General features: G+C 45.2%; 1 protein-coding gene across 1 annotated transcript in view; it reads right to left on the reverse strand.

Moving 5' to 3' along the window:
- The window catches only part of CCDC85A (coiled-coil domain containing 85A), a 313,500-nt gene that overhangs the window by 227,789 nt on the left and 65,065 nt on the right, over window positions 1-20,646 (reverse strand). The window contains exon 2 of the mRNA XM_066594525.1: window positions 6,484-7,408. Coding sequence (XP_066450622.1) covers window positions 6,484-7,408 — 925 coding nt within the window. The remainder of the gene's footprint in view (window positions 1-6,483; window positions 7,409-20,646) is intronic.

Raw genomic sequence — 20,646 nt, forward strand, 5'->3', positions numbered from 1 at the left:
GTTCACAACTGTACGGCTGCTGTTTACGCTGAACAATCATTGTTCAGGATTTTAAGCTGCATAAAATCCTGAACGATGATCGTTCTGTATAAACAGCAGCCATTCAGTACTGAAGGTCCACTGCTAAAGTGAATGGAGAGGAACGGGCAGGAGCGAGGAATGAAATCTCCTTCAGCCACCCCCGCCCACTGCTGACCGATCTGTGAACGAGCCAGCAAAATTCGCTCCTGTGTAACAGCACGGAAGAGAGTACACACAGGGACGAGTGTTGGGCATCGTTTGCCCAACATTTGTCCAGTGTAAATGGGCCTCAAGATGTTGGTGGAGATAATAATTCAGCAGTTGGATTCCTGGCAGCAGCTTTCTCTCCTCACTGCACACGTGCATGCTCGGCCAAGTTGACTGTGCATGTGGATCGGGAGAGACAACCTTTGACCAAGAAATATCTCATGTTTATAGACTGGCTTACACTTTCTTGTGTGTACTCTGAAGACATGAAAGAAATCATCTTATTGCTATCATCAGAAGGGATTACAACATAAGGTAATACATCTGCTATAAAGCTGAAGCAAATAACAGGATTACAACATTTACAATAGGTGATGGGGATAGATCAGCCCCTTCCAGAGTGGTCAACCATCCATAAATACTTGGGCGGTCAGTAAAAATATAATGTGTTGATGATTTTCTTAAAGCTGGATCATGTAGCTTATTGTGATAGTAATTATCATGATGTTACGCTTCACAACATCAGTGTTCTGGGCTACAGCCATGTATCACTTAAAAGCTTTAGGACTCAATATGGTTTCGAAATGTGTCTGTAAAAAATGTTGGTGGTCTGTGATTTTTTGACAAGTTATCCAGAAGAAAAGAGAAAAATTAGGTTAGTAGTCCTGACACCTCCTTCCCTTCCCTACATAATGATTACTGCACGTACTACAGAACATGCCCACAACTCTTTCCCATAAAAGTCCATTTGCAGTTTTCTGGCTTAGGCTCTGTTCATATCAGCATTGTGCTTTTTCTTTATAAACGGAAACAACAATATATTATATGGCAAATTCCACCGGTGCCAAACAAACTCTACTGACTTATATTGGGGCCCACCACTTACTGTCGTGGTGTTTGTCTGTTTGATGAGAGTAATGGTGCTTTATGCAGGTAGCTCTATTCTTCCGGTCAACTTGAACGGAATTAGTAATAGAGGTCACTGCTATGTAGACCTTTCTACTGTTTATATTCTAACTTGGATTCAATAAACTTGGTGATTTGTATACTATGAAGAAGGGTTGGACTTTCATTTTCTCATTTTGCTCATTACTCAGAAGCCCGCGGGTTGTCCTATGCACCTAAATGCGAACTAACAAGACTATGGAATGAATAACATTTGATATGATGAGCACGTGTGTTTTCCTTCTTACGTATGGACAAACATTTTTTGTACTTTCGGAATAGCTCAGCATTAAGTTATTGTGAAATAAATATTTATATCATTTTATTTAACCAATAGCTTTACCAACATAGTTTTAACTGAAACAGTTAATGAGGAAAATTACAATTCGAAAAAAAAATCATTCAACCAAGTCAGGAACATAACACATTGGAAAAGCTCACTAGGAGACACCAAACTGCAGAAACTACCCGATAATTGTATGAGTCAAAGAATGTGTGAAAAACAGCAAGCAATACAAAGGACTGTGCTTAATTTGCACATGCAAACTGAAGAAAAAAATAATCAGCCTTTTTAAACTTCATAAAATTCTCAAAAACGACTGAAATGTCCATAATTTAGCAGAACTGGGTCTGAGACAAGAGACATAACATAAAGCAGCTAGGTACCAAGTAAATAGATCCTGATGATTAAGACCAATGAGATATGAGAAATTCCAACCGGGAAGCAAGATATCACCATACTTTAAATAGGGTGTATAGTAGAGAAGAATATCAACTGTTGACCTATTTCACAGTCCGTCAGTGGATGTTGGCCCTAAATCTTCAAAGATAACCCAAGTAAAAGAAAAGCCAGCTAATGTGGCTTTAATTTTGCTACACAGTTCACAGAGACCGCATTTCTCTCCAACCGTGAGCCTTTTTCAAATGTTTGAGTCAAAATGCTGTGAAATGGCAGAATAAAAGATACATTGGACGTCTCAGTTTCATTTACTTTCATAATGAGATAATATCAGTCTGATATACATTTAGTATAGTAGATATACACCCATTGGGCACACATTAAAACCCTTTTTCAGAATAGCAGGAAAAATGGAGAAGCGTTAGGATGTTAGTTATATTGACAAGGATTAATTATGATGGCTAGGTGATTGGATCAGAGCATCTCCAAAATTGCAGCTCTTATGGTGTGTTCCCAGTATAAAGTGTAAGTATCTACCAAAAATTGACTAAGCACGCACAACTTGTAAATTGGCAAAAGTTTCATTGGCACTTTAGGCTCATTGATGCATACAGGGAGTGAAGGCTAGTCTGTCTGGTCCAATCCCACAAGAAAGTTACTGTAGCATAAAATGGCTGAAAAAGTTAACTCTGGCTTTGATAGGAAGATAGAGCTGCAGTCTGGTTCGAATGCTCATACAGACTCTTCTGCACTGCCAACAGTGGCTACAATGGACATATGAGGATCAGAAGTAGATCATGGAGCAATGGAACAAGGTGGCCTGGTCTGATTTATCCTACTTTCTTTTACAATATGTAGATGGATAGGTGCATGTGAATCACTTACCTGGGAGAGAGATGGCATCAGGATACACTAGGGAAAGAAGACAAGTTGACAGAAGCAATGTGATGGTCTGGGTAATGTTCTGGTGGGGAGCATTGAGTCCTGGGATTCATGCAGGTGTTACTTTGATACATACCACCTACCTAAACATTGCTGCAGATCAATTACACCGATTCATGGTAACAGTATTCACTAAGGGCAGTGGCTTCAAATTGTTCAGAAATGGTTTCAGAAACATGACAACGACTTCAAGGTCGTGACCAGGCCTCCACATTCTCTTGATCTTTATCTGATTGAGCATCTTTGGGATGTGCTAGAAATGCACGTCCAATCCATGAAGGCTAAACCTCACAACTTGCAGAACTTAAAGGATCTGCTGCTAGTTTCTTAATGCTAGATACCGCAGGATACAAGACTTCTTTAATAGTCTTGTAAGGTCCATACCTCAATGGGTTAGTACTGTTTTGACAGCACTAAAGGAATCAAAACAGTATTAATCCGGTAGCTTTAGTGTTAATGGTTTTAATGCTGATTGGTGTATATCTCTGTATACAATAGCTGAGTCTAGGATGATTACATCATAATACAAATAGCCCGATACTGTATACCATGTTAATAATCTGGATCTTCCACCTACAGTATTACTGGTTTCTGACAGTGATCAAAGATACAAAACAGCCTCCGATAATTTAATGGCTGTGAGCTCACCATACTTATTATATTAGGGATTCTTTGAAATTACTACAGCCTTAGAGGTTTTTTATAACCTGGTTAGGCATTTCCCTGAAGGCAGCAGCAAGAGTTTTCACTTTTACAGTAGAAATGGCAAATTAATTTCAACCCGCCCTAATATGTTTGACTTGGCAAGTCGTGGCCAAAGTATACAATTAGAGAGTTCTTTACCTACATCAAGCTTCTTTGAGGCACGAATATGAATTGGGGTCACCATACAGTTGTAAATCACTGCATTAGATTGTCAGTTTACATAAATATTGGCTAGTCTGTTGAATATCAATTAGCATCATCTTATAGATTTGCAGATTATTCTACTTGCAACCACTAATTCAATGCCGTTGGCCACATTAAGGTAAATTCACCAAAAAATGCACAAAATGCCACCCAGTATGTTTGTAAATTCACAAAAGTCAATTTTTATACAATCTCTCAGATTATATAATTTTTACACTATTTCCTCAGTAATTTTCATATTGTACAGGTTTTGTAAAACATGGCCATCTTCTTCCAAAATTAGCACTATATCAGTCCATGGGTTGGGTCTGGTATTGCAGCTCAGCATTATTGAGCTGAATAGAGCTAAGCTACTATAGCACACACCGCCTATAGACAAATGTGTTTGGAAGTCAGCTGCTTATTTTTAGAATCCTGGACAACCCCTAAAGTAATATAATGCACAATTTCAATATATAGCTAAATGGTTACCTATGTTTTAACTTTTAAGAACATTTACACCTAAAATGAAATCAACACCTGTAAATAAAAGTCCCTGACTTGCCCTTTTTATATCAATGCATTATTTTTTTCATTGGCATTTTAAAGTTAAATAGAGAGATTTAAAAAAAAAAAAAAAAGAAAAGTAACGCTCCAAGAGCAATCAAATTCTTAGAATGATTATGTTCAATTTCTACTTTATTTGGTAATATAAGCAACCAGCATTGGATAATGTGTTTGGGGGTGAAACCCCTTCATTAGTTCAGCTGGATTACATACAGACGGAGAGCTGATGAACGTGAGATCCCAACCGCTGGGGAAGAATACCGGGATTTCAGAGGGAGAGCAGTGGTCAGAGCAGGGGAAGCTCCTTATATTACCAATAAAGGAGAAGTTAAACCTAATCGTTTTTTCCGTATCTCTCCGTTCACCCACTTAGGTGGAGCAGTATCCGGTCGCCAGCACTTTTTTTGATAATATCTTGTTCACCTCAAATCCATATGGGCCTTTCCTTTTCTTTGGGACACTGTTACCCCATGAGTTTTGTTCAAGTCCTTTTTTCTATTCTGCGCTTATAGCAAAATGTTATTTCTTCCCTCACAGTATTTCAAATCACAGTAGGAAATGATTGCCATGCCAACTATTATTCTGCAGCTTTCTTAGACTCTTGACTAGTTATTTAGCCATATTGGGTTGGATAACATATCACAACATACTAGGTGGATTTACAGAATATGATTGTTAACAATATTTTAGAAGATCGGAACATAAAGCGTTTTTCTCCAATTCATCATTTACACCTATACACAGGATAGGTAGTAAATGTTTGATTGGCATGGGACCCCACTGATCACAAGAATGGGAGTTCCGTGTACCCTTTACCTCATTACTCCCCTGCAGTCAGGAGATGATTGAATGGAGAGGAGGCCAAGCATGCACATTGCTGCTCCATTTAACTCCATGGAACTGCTGGAGATCTCCAAGTACAGTCCCGTAGAGTTAAATGGAGGGGCAGCGTACATGCTCAACCGCTGCCCTATTCAAGCCCCTTCCCACTGCAGGGTGGTGGTGTGTGCAATGAGAAAGAAAGACATAGGACCCCTATTCTCATGATTGGTAGGGGTCCTAGTGTGGAGACCCCCACTGCTGTAGATTGGTGATAAATGATGATTCTGGGAATACACTTTTTAGTACTAAGCCTTATGCATACAAACATAGTACAGATCTGTAATAAAAAGCTACATGACCAAAGTGTTTCTCCATGTAGCCCTATTATATAAGAAGGCATAGGTTAAATCATTGCTGTATTCTCTGCTAGACGTCTTGGTTTTAGGGGAGAGTATGGTGCCGTATAGAGCCACTATATGGGGGCACATGGGGTGACTATTGCTCACTCATATGGAGCCACAGAGATTCTGCCCCCCATAGGCTCTATGCACATGGTTTTGTCTTATATTTACTGGTGACTTTTTTATCCTATGTGGAAATGCGTTTAACTATGAGCTCATTAGCAATAAACCTCTCTAAACCCTGTGAGCCTGAGGTGATTAATGATACAGATGATCTTTATAAAAGCACTTGCTAAGCCTAGTCCTCAATAAGGTAGTAAATGTTCACTCTAATCTTAGTGCAAACAACATCATTAGTCACAATTTGAAGTATACAGTATATAGTTAACACCGGCAGTCTCATTGTAAATATTAAAAAAAAATAATACAAATAGTCTAAAATATTCAGAATTATGCAAACATTTTTTATCAATAATGTCTAATCAAATATAAGGCCAACAGTAATTATACATTTGCTCCACTTCTCTTGCTTTATGTTAGGTAAAAGCAATATTGTATGTATATAACCATTGAAAACAACGTATACTAAAAAACAAACACAAAGCAATGACACGTAAATGTTAATATTCATTGCTAAGACAGTTTCACGATGTTGAAATCAGTGGTTCAATGAGTTAAGCTAATCATGTATGTTTGTATCAAAAGCAAAAATGCTGTGAAATATGTATATGTTAAGAATTCATAGTGGCCAGATATGTTCAGAATTGTCATAGTACGAGTAACCAAAGCCTCGAAATGTTTTCTGAAAATATCTGTATATGTTTAAGGCATGTTGGCAGTACATGTCCAATACTGATAATGACTGGCCATTATTTGTATACAGTTTGATTTAGGCTAAGACATGCATTCATGAAATGTTCACATGTATGTATCATGTATATTCTGGTTGCTTAACACATGCAGAAAACTCCATTTAAGAAAATGGGGATTTCAGTAGGCTTGTCCACCCACCATTCATTCCATTGTACACACTTCTGTGATGAGATGACATTTCATCTGCTACTTGTCTCCTTAAGGTGCCTTCCCTGCTGCTCCCACTCAAAAGTTTGAGATGTTCTGGGCTACCTCCAAAATGTCTGAGATGCTCAGGGCTACTGCCCCTTGCTTTTTGAAGATGTTCTGAGTTTCCACTTAATGTATGTTTTTGGAGATGTTCTGGGCTGCCACTGCTGAGCTTTTGGTAATCTGGACTACCACCAGACCTATGCTTTTTAAAATGTTCAGGACTACTACATAATATTTGTTTTTGTAGATTTTCTGGGCTACTACAAGTATGCCTTTGTGGCTCAGGACTACTTTTACCCACACTTTTATGATGCTCTGGACTGGCACTTTTCAGATGTTTCTGATGGTCAGGGCTTGCTGAACTCCTAGGCTTTTGAAGATGTTCCGGGCTACCACTTCCATGTTTCTGGTGTTCAGGACTTCCTTCGCTTTTGCTTTTTTGAAGGTGTTCAGGACTGTTGGTAGAATTTGGTTTATGATGGTCTGGACTATCGGTGCTACCTGCACTGGATGTGCTACTTCCATCACCAACATCTCGTAGGAAAGTACTGGTTGTTGTATTCAAGTGACAGAGGCTATTTTGACTGTCGATGGAACAGCGACTACCGGCAACTACAATTTTTTCATCATCTAATAAAAAACAAAGTTCTTTCAGTTCAAGGTTTTCTTTTACCACTTCTTCTTGTCTAACTTCAAGTTCTTTTAATTTCTGCAGATATAAAGTAACCTCTTTTTGCATTATTCCTGAAGTATATCTTCCCAGTCTCTGCCATTCTCTTGAAATCCGTTTTCCCTTTTGTCTGTCATCATCCAAGAAGCAACATAGGTCTCTAAGCTCTTGGTTGTCTTCTTGCAGCTTCTGATTTACATCCTTAAACAAAAAGATATTTTGTATTAGTAAATGATCGACTTAGGAACAATACCGATCTTATTGCTTGCAAATTATCCAGATGAAAGCCTGCCAGGTTGCTCTTGGAAGAAATGCAATTTACCGTCATCTATGTGATTTATTCGAAAACACTTTCAATACATTTAATCAGATACAATTTTGTATAACGTGATGCAGGGGAAATCACAAAAATGACAGTAAACCAATTTGAAATATGTCATCTGCATTCATAAGGCAATTGCATATTTTCACATGCCTATAATGAATTAATAATATAAGCTATAATACATTAGCATACCCTTCTGCTTATCTATCGGCTCTTAGGCATCATGTTATGGAGATTGGCACGCTCATCTTTTAGTTAATCATAAGGAGGGTAGGATCTCCACACAAGGGAGAGAGCAAAAATGTCCTAAGGAAATGCCGAGATCCAATCTTTCTTTTCATTAAAAAAGACATACTGTACCAGAGATCAGGTCTCCGGTACATGATGTGAAAAGTCTTGACATTTTTTGAAGCCACTTACTTGGAATTAAGAGTGACAACATATTTTTCACAGTTGTCCTGTCATTTTTTCTGCAGTTAAACCCCAAAGCAAAATATAAGACTTACAATTACCAACCTTACTTGCAAGTTAAATCAAACAGTATCTAACTATTTATATATCTACAAATGATTTATGTTACAAGTATTCATTGGATTGTTCCAACTGGCCAATCCCAGTCTATATGCCCTATTTCGATACTTATGTGGTCGCCTAATGCATTCACAAAGTGGTAAAGAGAGATTATTGCTTCCATCTTCTAAGGTCTTCAACCACCCCTAATACAACACACAACAGATTTGATCTTCGTGTACAAATAGGTTACTCTTTAGCTTGACTCTAAGGGCTCCCACCCACTAGCAGTTTTTTCTCCACTGCGCTGCGAGAGTAAGTGAAAACTCTCGCAGAGCAGTGCGAGAAAATCTCAGCGATATTGCTGTGACAGTCTTTTCAATGGGGTCAGCGGCAGCAGCGCTAGCCCCATTGAAAAGATATGGAGAATGCCGCGGACTTCTGCCACAGCTGTGACAGCTGTGACAGCTGTGGCAGGAGTTTCCTTCATCGCTACGGGGACCGCGGGGATGAAGGAACCCTCTGTCACAGCTGTGGCAGAAGTCAGCGGCATGCTATCCCATTGCTTTCAATAGGATCCCGTTGAAAGCAGTGGTTTCTGACAAGCCCTGCAGAATGATTATCGGAGAAGGGCTTGAAATATAAGCCCTTCCCTGATAATCATAAAAAAGTGGTTAAAAAAATAATAAATAAGTTACGCACCTCTCCTGCTGTCAGCTGCGTCCTCCAGCTGGCTCCCGGCACTGCTACTGAGCTCTTTCAGCAGACGGGGATTTAAAAATCCCCACCTCCTGAAAGGGCTGCACAGATTGGCTGAGGGCTCAGCCAATAGCAGCTACTGCTTAGCTATTGGCTGAGCACTCAGCCAATGGCAGATAGCTCTTAGCTATTCATTCATGAATAATAATATCTTAGCTATTCATGAATGAATAGCTAAGAGCTATCTGTCATTGGCTGAGCGCTCAGCCAATAGCTAAGCAGTAGCCCTCAGCCAATCTGCACAGCCCTTTCAGAAGGCGGGGATTTTTTAATCCCCGTCTGCTGAAAGAGCTCAGTAGCAGTGTCGGGGAGCCAGCCGGAGGACGTGGCTGACAGCAGGAGAGGTGAGTAACTTTTTAATTATTTTTTTAACCAATTTTTTATGATTATCAGGGAAGGGCTTATATTTCAAGCCCTTCTCCGATAATTATTCTGCAGGGCTTGTCAGAAACCACTGCTTTCAATGGGATCGGCAGCAGTGCCGATCCCATTGAAAGCAATGGAATAGCATGCCGCTGACTTCTGCCACAGCTGTGATAGCTGTGACAGCTGTGACAGAGGGTTCCTTCATCCCTGCGGTCCCCGCGGGAATGAAGGAAATTCCTGCCACAGCTGTCACAGCTGTCACAGCTGAGGCAGAAGTCAGCGGCATTCTCCATATCTTTTCAATGGGGCTAGCGCTGCTGCCACTGGCCCCATTGAAAAGATTGGCAATGTCGCAGCGATATCCCAGCGGTTTTGGGATATCTGCCTGCGTTTTTCTAACACTGCGATGTGAGACTTTAATTTTAGAATCGCATCGCAGTGGAGAAAAAAACGCCAGTGGGTGGGAGCCTTAAGAGTCCTTTCACATGGGACGACCTGTCAGGTGCAGATGCCCGAGAGGTCATCCCAGTGATGATTCTTTCTGTGCTTTTACACAGGAACGATCATCGCTATTGAACGGAGTCAGAGAGGGCCAGGGATTGTTTCAGCCTGCCAGCCTCTATTCACAGTAAACAGGCAGATATTCATGGATGAACAATCACCTGTTTACACAGACCGATCAGCTGTTGTGCATGCATTTAAGGTCCTTTTACGTGCAAAGATAATCACTTAAACAATTGCACAACTGAAGGAACTTCAATAGAACTGCCAACATTTTTGAATAACAAATTAATTACTTTAATCTCCTACATTTTCCTCCGCAAGTTGTTTGCTCAGCTGGGCATATGTTTAAGTGATTTTTATTGCAGAAGCACTTCGCCCAGCTGAGCAAACATCAGGCCACCACATAGAGAGGTTCTTGCAGCAGAGTAAACACTGCACTCATTGAATATGCAAAGCAAAACAAAACCATTGCTAGCTGCTGGAAACACTGAACAAACTGCATTCAAACTGAAAGAATTTCCAGCAGCCAAACGATGGATTTTATGCCAGCCTAAAAACCTTGGCTAACGATAATTAAATGAATAGTGCACGGCTGCCCGTGTTTACACGTAACGATTATCACTCACTTTCGGCTGTTTAAATGCATTTTGAGCGATATTCGTTGATAAGATAAGATAATTTTCTGTGCTGTGTTATCACAATCAAGGTTAAATGTGTCCCATCTACAATTACTTTATTGTACTGTAGATGCTAAATGGTTATATTTGTTTAGTCTTCCTTTTTAATGGCCCAATTCCAAGGAAAGAGAGAGGGCCATCAAATATTTTTCACCAGGGTCCTCCACACACCTTATTCTAACCCTGGATGGGCAACAATTTACTCTATGTAGCGGCATTTCAATCTCTCAACCAAACAAATGTGGAAATATTTCTAAATAAAAGCATGTTTTAGGCATGTAATGTCATAAATGTTCTCATATTCCTTCTCTGTCCAATAGGAAAGGCTAGCTTTAGCTATGCATGATGAAGTGAAATATAGATAACATTTGTAGGGACCATCATCACTAGAAATGGGCAAACGTTTCAAAAGCAAGGTTTGACCAGTTGGCTGAATTTAGTCAAAAAGTTTGGTTTGATCCAAATTAGTCCGAACTGAACCGAAAGTTCAAAAAACCCCTAAAACTAATATTTAACACTGTCTATGAGCCCTGAAATAATAATACCGATGATGATGATGATTGCGATGATGATGGTGATGGTAATGGTGTTTCTTCAATGGATGTTGCTCAGTTATTAGAACTTTTGCCTTGCAGTGATAGAGTTCTAGATTCAAACCATGTAAGGGCTCCCACCCACTTGCGAGGGTGATAGTGCGTTTATAAAATCGCTGCGATATCGCAGTGAACAATTAGCGATTTTTGTGCGATGGCGCTGCTATTTTTCCCCCCACTAAACTCACATCGCAAAGCTCTATGTAATATGACTGTCCTGCGATTTCTTATTGCAGCGTTTTTGCTACTTTAAACTCAATTATAGAGAACAGAATCGCAACACATTCGCGCATGCGATTCTGCGATGTGCGATGCGCTTTTATGGCACCCATTTACTTGCATGGGCGAGGGAAAAATCGGACATCGCACAAATATAGGGCAGTCGCAATCGATAAAAAATTGCACCCGCGCTGCACAAAAAATCGCAAATGCGCATAGCCACATTACAACTCATTTGTTTCAAACTAGAAATTTTTAGCGCTCTATCGCAGCACTAAAAAATCGCAAAACGCTAACGCAAGTGGGTGGGAGCCCTAAGGCCTTAGTCAGACGGGCGTTTTTAGCTGCGATTTGCGCATGCGCATGCGTCCGGCGATTTTATAAAACCATTGCTTTGCAATGGTATCGGACACATGAGCGCTTTTTATGTGCTCGTCCGATGAATTATAGAACAGAAATCGCAGATCGCACCTATCTGCGATCTGCGATTCCTGTTCTCTTCTCTATATGCGCTCAATGGGGCCGGCGGCAGCAGCGCCGACCCCATTGAGAACATATAGTAGACAAATGATTCTCCTCTGCCACAGCTGTAACAGCTGTGACAGAGAAGAACGATGTTTGCCCATTGAATTCAATGGAGCCGGCAATACAGCCGCTCCATTGAAAGCAATGGGCTGCCGGCGTGCGCGTGGTGAATTGTCGGGAAGGGCTTAAATATATAAGCCCTTCCCTGCAATTCATCCTAAAATGTGTTAAAATAAAAAAAAAATTGTATACTCACCTTTCCGCTGCAGCCGGAGTCCAGCCGCGGCCGCTGTCAGTTCTCCTGAACTGCTTCACGGCACTATTCAGCCGGCGGGGCTTTAAAATCCCCGCCTGCTGAATGATCTGCCTCTGATTGGTCACAGCCCTGACCAATCAGAGGCAGGTTTCACTCACACACCCATTTATGAATTCATGAATGGGTGAGTGACTGCTGCCTCTCAGCGCTGAGCCAATCAGGGGCTGGTCTGACTCACATCCATTCATGAATTCATGAATGGGTGTGAGTGAGACATGCCTCTGATTGGCTCAGCGCTGAGCCAATCAGGGGGCAGGTCTGACTCACACCCCCTTCACACCCACTGCAGGACAGCCGCGCGGAGCTCCGGCTGCTGGGAGAAGGTGAGTATATATATATATTTTATTTTTACACATTTTAGGATGAATTGCAGGGAAGGGCTTATATATTTAAGCCCTTCCCGACAATTCATCCCGGGCTCGCCCGCAGCGCATTGCTTTAAATGGAGCCGGCTCTATTGCCGTCTCCATTGAATGCAATGCGCTGGACAGCTCCGGCCTGTTTCTAATGAAACGCGGCTAGGAGCAGATTTTCGGGCGATTTGCGCGCACCGGTCACGCGATTTACGGATGCGCATCCGTCATGCGATCCGCAAATCGTGTAAAAAAACGCCCGTGTGACTAAGGCCTAAAAGTGTGTTTTTGCCCCTTAACTTTGAAAACACCTCTAGGTTTATGTATCCTATAATGTATTTCATACTAAGTGGCAGCTTATGGCCTAAAGGAGGGCTCTTCCGGTACATTTTGTGGGCATGGCAAATATCAGTACTAGAGATGAGCGAGCACCAAAATGCTCGGGTGCTCGTTACTCGGGACGAAATTATCGCAATGCTCGAGGGTTCGTTTCGAGTAACGAACCCCATTGAAGTCAATGGGCGACCGGAGCATTTTTGTATTTCGCCGATGCTCGCTAAGGTTTTCATGTGTGAAAATCTGGGCAATTCAAGAAAGTGATGGGAACGACACAGAAACGGATAGGGCAGGCGAGGGGCTACATGTTGGGCTGCATCTCAAGTTCACAGGTCCCAGTATTAAGCCACAATAGCGGCAAGAGTGGGCCCCCCCCTCCCAAAAACTTTTACTTCTGAAAAGCCCTCATTAGCTTGGCATACCTTAGCTAAGCACCACACTACCTCCAACAAAGCACAATCACTGCCTGCATGACACTCCACTGCCACTTCTCCTGGGTTACATGCTGCCCAACCCCCCCTCCCCCCTCCCCCCCACAGCGCACACCAAAGTGTCCCTGCGCAGCCTTCAGCTGCCCTCATGCCGCACCACCCTCATGTCTATTTAGAAGTGCGTCTGCCATGACGAGGAACCGCAGGCACACACTGCAGAGGGTTGGCACGGCTAGGCAGCGACCCTCTTTAAAAGGGGCGGGGCGATAGCCCACAATGCTGTACAGAAGCAATGAGAAATAGAATCCTGTGCCACCGCCATCAGGAGCTGCACACGTGGGCATAGCAATGGGGAACCTATGTGCCACACACTATTCATTCTGTCAAGGTGTCTACATGCCCAAGTCAGACCGGGCTTTTTAATTCATAGACACAGGCAGGTACAACTCCCTATTGTGAAGTCCCTGTGGACCCACAGCATGGGTGGCTCCCTGGAACCCACCGGCGGTACATAAAAATATCCCATTGCATTGCCCAACACAGCTGAGGTAGTAATGTCGTGCTTAATGCAGGTGGGCTTCGGCCCACACTGCATGCCCCAGTCAGACTGGGGTTCTTTACAAGTGGAAACAGATGCATTTATAATTCCCTGTGGACCCACAGCATGGGTGGGTGCCAGGAAGCCACCGGCGGTACATAGAAATATCCCATTGCATTGCCCAACACAGCTGAGGTAGTAATGTCATGCTTAATGCAGGTGGGCTTCGGCCCACACTGCATGCCCCAGTCAGACTGGGGTTCTTTACAAGTGGACAGATGTAGGTTAAACTCCGTGTGCACCAACAGCATGGGTGGCTCCCTGGAACCCACCGGCGATACACAAAAATATCCCATTGCATTGCCCAACACAGCGGATGTAACGTCAGCTGTAATGCAGGTGGGCTAAAAATTCATTTGATTACACTGTAGGCGAGGGCCCACAAAAATTGCTGTATCAACAGTACTAATGTACATCCAAAAAATTGGCCATGTCCAACCAAGATGGCAGGTGAAACCCATTAATCGCTTTGGTTAATGTGGCTTAAGTGGTAACTAGGCCTGGAGGCAGCCCAGTTTAACGAAAAATTGGTTCAAGTTAAAGTTTCAACGCTTTTAAGAGCATTGAAACATATAAAAATTGTTTAGAAAAATTATGAGTGAGCCTTGTGGCCCTAAGAAAAATTGCCCGTTCAGCGTGATTACGTGAGGTTTCAGGAGGAGGAGCAGGAGGAGGAGGAGGAATATTAGACACAGATTGATGAAGCAGAAATGTCCCCGTTTTGGATGGTGAGAGAGAACGTAGCTTCCATCCGCGGGTGCAGCCTACGTATTGCTTACGTATCGCTGCTGTCCGCTGGTGGAGAAGAGAAGTCTGGGGAAATCCAGGCTTTGTTCATCTTGATGAGTGTAAGCCTGTCGGCACTGTCGTTTGACAGGTGGGTACGCTTATTCGTGATGATTCCCCCAGCCACACTAAACACACTCTCTGACAAGACGCTAGCCGCAGGACAAGCAAGCACCTCCAGGGCATACAGCGCGAGTTCAGGCCACGTGTCCAGCTTCGACACCCAGTAGTTGTAGGGGGCAGAGGCGTCACGGAGGACGGTCGTGCGATCGGCTACGTACTCCCTCACCATCCTTTTACAGTGCTCCCGCCGACTCAGCCTTGACTGGGGAGCGGTGACACAGTCTTGCTGGGGAGCCATAAAGCTGGCAAAGGCCTTGGAGAATGTTCCCCTGCCAGCGCTGCACATGCTGCCTGATCTCTGCGCCTCCCCTGCTACCTGGCCCTCGGAACTGCGCCTTCGGCCACTAGCGCTGTCGGATGGGAAGTTTACCATCAGTTTGTCCACCAGCGCCCTGTGGTATAGCAACACTCTCGAACCCCTTTCCACTTCGGGAATGAGACTGGGAAGGTTCTCCTTATAGCGTGGGTCGAGCAGTGTGTACACCCAGTAATCCGTAGTGGCCAGAATGCGTGTAACGCGAGGGTCACGAGAAAGGCATCCTAACATGAAGTCAGCCATGTGTGCCAGGGTACCTGTACGCAACACATGGCTGTCTTCACTAGGAAGATCACTTTCAGGATCCTCCTCCTCCTCCTCTTCCTCCTCCTCAGGCCATACATGCTGAAAGGATGACAGCCCAGCAGCATGTGTACCCTCACCAGTGGGCCAAGCTGTCTCTTCCCCCTCCTCCTCATCCTCCTCATGCTCCTCCTCCTCCTCCTGAACGCGCTGAGATATAGACAGGCGGGTGCTCTGACTATCCAGCGACATACTGTCTTCCCCCGGCTCTGTTTCCGAGCGCAAAGCGTCTGCCTTTATGCTTTGCAGGGAACTTCTCAAGATGCATAGCAGAGGAATGGTGACGCTAATGATTGCATCATCGCCGCTCACCACCTGGGTAGACTCCTCAAATTTTTCAAGGACCTGGCAGATGGCTGCCAACCAGGGCCACTCTTCTGTAAATAATTGAGGAGGCTGACTCCCACTGCGCCGTGCAAGTTGGAGTTGGTATTCCACTATAGCTCTACGCTGCTCATAGAGTCTGGCCAACATGTGGAGCGTAGAGTTCCACTGTGTGGGCACGTCGCACAGCAGTCGGTGCACTGGCAGATTAAACCGATGTTGCAGTGTCCGCAGGGTGGCAGCGTGCGTGTGGGATTTGCGGAAATGTGCGCAGAGCTGGCGCACCTTTCCGAGCAGGTATGACAAGTGGGGGTAGCTTTTCAGAAAGCGCTGAACCACCAAATTAAAGACATGGGCCAGGCATGGCACGTGCGTGAGGCTGCCGAGCTGCAGAGCCGACACCAGCTTACGGCCGTTGTCACACACGACCATGCCCGGTTGGAGGCTCAGCGGCGCAAGCCAGTGGTCGGTCTGCTCTGTCAGACCCTGCAGCAGTTCGTGGGCCGTGTGCCTCTTCTCTCCTAAGCTGAGTAGTTTCAGCACGGCCTGCTGACGCTTGCCCACCGCTGTGCTGCCACGCCGCGTGACACCGACTGCTGGCGACGTGCTGCTGACACATCTTGATTGCGAGACAGAGGTTGCGTTGGAGGAGGAGGAGGAGGAAGGTGCTTTAGTGGAGGAAGCATACACCGCCGCAGATACCACCACCGAGCTGTGGCCCGCAATTCTGGGGGTGGGTAGGACGTGAGCGGTCCCAGGCTCTGACTCTGTCCCAGCCTCCACTAAATTCACCCAATGTGCCGTCAGGGAGATATAGTGGCCCTGCCCGCCTGTGCTTGTCCACGTGTCCGTTGTTAAGTGGACCTTGGCAGTAACCGCGTTGGTGAGGGCGCGTACAATGTTGCGGGAGACGTGGTCGTGCAGGGCTGGGACGGCACATCGGGAAAAGTAGTGGCGACTGGGAACCAAGTAGCGCGGGGTAGCCGCCGCCATCATGCTTTTGAAAGCCTCCGTTTCCACAAGCCTATACGGCAGCATCTCTAGGTTGATCAATTTTGCAATGTGCACGTTTAATGCTTGAGCGTGCGGGTGCGTGGCGTCGTAGTTGCGTTTGCGCTCAAAATGTGGCACTAGCGACGTCTGGACGGTGCGCTGAGAGACATTGCTGGATGGGGCCGAGGACAGCGGAGGTGAGGGTGTGGGTGCAGGCCAGGAGACGGTAGTGCCTGTGTCCTCAGAGGGGGGTTGGATCTCAGTGGCAGGTTGGGGCACAGGGGGAGAGGCAGTGGTGCAAACCGGAGGCGGTGAACGGGCATCGTCCCACCTTGTGGGGTGCTTGGCCATCATATGCCTGCGCATGCTGTTGGTGGTGCCTCCCCAGCTGATCTTGGCGCGACAAAGGTTGCACACCACTGTTCGTCGGTCGTCAGGCGTCTCTGTGAAAAACTGCCACACCGTAGAGCACCTTGACCTCTGCAGGGTGGCATGGCGCGAGGGGGCGCTTTGGGAAACAGTTGGTGGATTATTCGGTCTGGCCCTGCCTCTACCCCTGGCCACCGCACTGGCTCGGCCTGTGCCCACACCCTCACTTGGCCCTCCGTGTCCTCGGCCGCGTCCACATCCTCTAGGCCTACCCCTACCCCTCAGCATGCTGTATTACCAGTGATTTGATTTCCCAGGCAGGAAAGAAATTGGCGCAAGGCTGCACTCAACCGTAGCTGGTTGCGTCTGATTTTTCTACGTTGTCCACGCAGCACACACGTACACGGAGACCTTAGGACTGACACAGGCTGGCCAAATATAATTTTTTTCCTTTTTAGCTTAGGGAAGACCCCACTGCGTGTATTTAATGAAAAACAAGAAGTTTAATATCTGTGGTGTGGCCCTCAAAAAGTGTCACACAACTATAGTGTAGCAGAGTTATTAACTCTAGCAGAGCAGGTATTTGCCAGTCAGGAAAGACAATGGCACTAGGCTGCAGTAAAGCGTAGCTGGTTGCGTCTGATTTTTGTACGTTGTACACGCAGCACACACGTACACGGAGACCTTAGGACTGACACAGGCAGGCCAAATATAATTTTTTTCCTTTTTAGCTTAGGGAAGACCCCACTGCGTATATTCAATGAACAAGAAGTTTAATATCTGTGGTGGGGCCCTCAAAAAGTGTCACACAAGTATAGTGTAGCAGAGTTATTAACTCTAGCAGAGCAGGTATTTGCCAGTCAGGAAAGACAATGGCGCAAGCCTGCAGTAAAGCGTAGCTGGTTGCGTCTGATTTTTGTACGTTGTACACGCAGCACACACGTACACGGAGACCTTAGGACTGACACAGGCAGGCCAAATATAATTTTTTTCCTTTTTAGCTTAGGGAAGACACCACTGCGTATATTCAATGAACAAGAAGTTTAATATCTGTGGTGTGGCCCTCAAAAAGTGTCACACAACTATAGTGTAGCAGAGTTATTAACTCTAGCAGAGCAGCAGGTATTTGCCAGTCAGGAAAGACAATGGCGCAAGCCTGCAGTAAAGCGTAGCTGGTTGCGTCTGATTTTTGTACGTTCTCCACGCAGCACACACGTACACGGAGACCTTAGGACTGACACAGGCAGGCCAAATATAATTTTTTTCCTTTTTAGCAAAGGGAAGACCCCACTGCGTGTATTCAATGAATAATAAATGTCTTCTGGCCCTGCCTACACAATTCTATCCCTGTAGTATTAATGCCGGGTGCAATGCTCTGCACAGCCGGTTTTGAGAAAAAAAAAAAAAATGCAACACTGCTAACAGCAGCCTGGACAGTACTGCACACGGATAGAAGTGGCCCTAGAAAGGACCGTTGGGGTTCTTGAAGCCTACACTAACTCCTAACACTCTCCCTGCCTAACCCCCACTTCTGTCCCTATTGCAGGCCGCAATGCTCTGCAGATCCAATTTTGGACAAAAAAAAAAAAAAATACTGTGCTAACACAGTACTGCACACTAGTAGATGTGGCCCTGAGAAGGGCCGCTGGGGTTCTTGAAGCCTACACTGACTCCTAACGCTCTCCCTACAGCAGCACCAGCAGCAGCACTTTCCCTCAGCTAAGTCACAAGGCATGTGTGGCGAGCCGCGGGAGGGGCCGATTTTTATACTCGGGTGACATCAGATCTCCCCAGCCACTCACAGCAGGGGGGTGGTATAGGGCTTGAACGTCACAGGGGGAAGTTGTAATGCCTTCCCTGTCTTTCAATTGGCCAGAAAAGCGCGCTAACGTCTCAGAGAGGAAACTGAAAGTAACCAGAACACCGCGTGGTACTCGTTACGAGTACCGAGCATCCCGAACACGCTAATATTCGCACGAATATCAAGCTCGGACGAGTACGTTCGCTCATCTCTAATCAGTACCCTATTTTCTGGGCAGGTGCTACACCTATACATGTATGTACCATGGGCCTGTAGGGTAATTTCCTGACCATACAAGCACTATTGAACAGCTCATGAATTTTTCTATGTATTCATACAATTTCACTTCAAGCCAAATTTTTCAACTTTTCATTATAAGATACCATTCATTCTTTTTGTTAAAGGGGTTGTCTCGCGAAATCAAGTGGGGTTATACACTTCTGTATGGCCATATTAATGCACTTTGTAATATACATCGTGCATTAAATATGAGCCATACAGAAGTTATTCACTTACCTGCTCCGTTGCTAGAGTCCTCGTCTCCATGGTTCCGTCTAAATTCGCTGGCAGCTTGCTTTTCCAGACGCGCTTGCACAGTCCGTTCTTCTCCTTTCAGCACGAGCCGCTTCAGTGTGCTCCCCGCTACAGCTCTTCTGCGCATGCGCAGACGAGCTGTCACTGCTTAGGAGCGCGCTGGAGCGGCCATTCTGTACCATCCTCTGTTAGAGTAAGGTGCAGAGCTGCCGAGCTGTCCGGAGAAGCCGCCCAGCTGTCCCGCCGTCCTGGTAAGTGATGGGCCGGGGGGGCTGCCGCTGCGCCGGGGGGGGGCTGCCGCTGCGCCGGGGGGGCTGTCGCTGCGATGGGGGGGCTGCCGCTGTGCCGGGGGGGGCTGCCGCTGTGATGGGGGGGCTGTCGCTGTGCCGGGGGGGGGGGGCTGTCGCTGTGTCGGGGGGGCTGTCGCTGCGATGGGGGGGGCTGCCGCTGTGCCGGGGGGGGGGGCTGCGCCGGTTACCTACTGCCTGGCGGTGGGTGACTGGTCGGCCGTGTTCAATCCAGGGGTCCGGTCGGCGGCTGCGTGGCGTCTAGTTGTCAGGGAGACACAGCTGGTAGCGTCTCGGGAGCGCGCACGTCGGGCTGCAGCAAGCGAAGGGAAAAGAGCCGGCGGCCATCTTGGGAAAATTTTTATAAGTTGCTGAAACGCTGGAACGGTAAGTACAAACCAGCTAGAAAAGTCATTTACAGGGGGGCTTAGTAATGTATGCTTAATTAGGGGGACTGGGCAAAAAAAAAATCCACTCCTGCCTCGAGACATCTCCTTTAATCTAGTTACCCATGTTGAGACACTTTGACACATACTAATTATTTTTCTGTTAATTAGTTAGATTCAGGGCTAGGCTATTGTCAAGAACAAAAACAGTGACTCAACTACTGCTGTAAAATACTATAAAGTTGCGTTTTTGTGACTTGTGATTCTGTGTTTGATTTCAATCCATCTTGGCTGTGGCCAAAGCAATGGCCTAGCACCCATCAATGGGCACTGACCTGTATCCAATATATTATATTTAATATGGGTAGAGACTATATAAGACATTGGCTGCCACATAATAATCATTTGATTTATATAGCCCAGTGGTAACAACCTGTATTAGAGGTGAGACAACAGACAGTCTTAGACGATGCAGAAAACCAGCTCCAAATGTACAGCAGCCAGCACCTGACCATTGTAGCGAATCAGTGCCCTTAAAGCTCACACGCCATACTGCTTGTATTATGATTCTCATCGCTCAGCCGTGATGACAGTAAACCAGCTCATGACTGCTGTGGCAACTGTTTTGTAAACAAAGATGAGGAGAAATATTGGAGCATTGTGCTTATCCCATCATGAAAGCAACACCACCAGATACTGTCTATT

Source organism: Eleutherodactylus coqui, chromosome 3 (genome assembly GCF_035609145.1).
Source record: "Eleutherodactylus coqui strain aEleCoq1 chromosome 3, aEleCoq1.hap1, whole genome shotgun sequence".
In the NCBI taxonomy this organism is placed as follows: domain Eukaryota; kingdom Metazoa; phylum Chordata; class Amphibia; order Anura; family Eleutherodactylidae; genus Eleutherodactylus; species Eleutherodactylus coqui.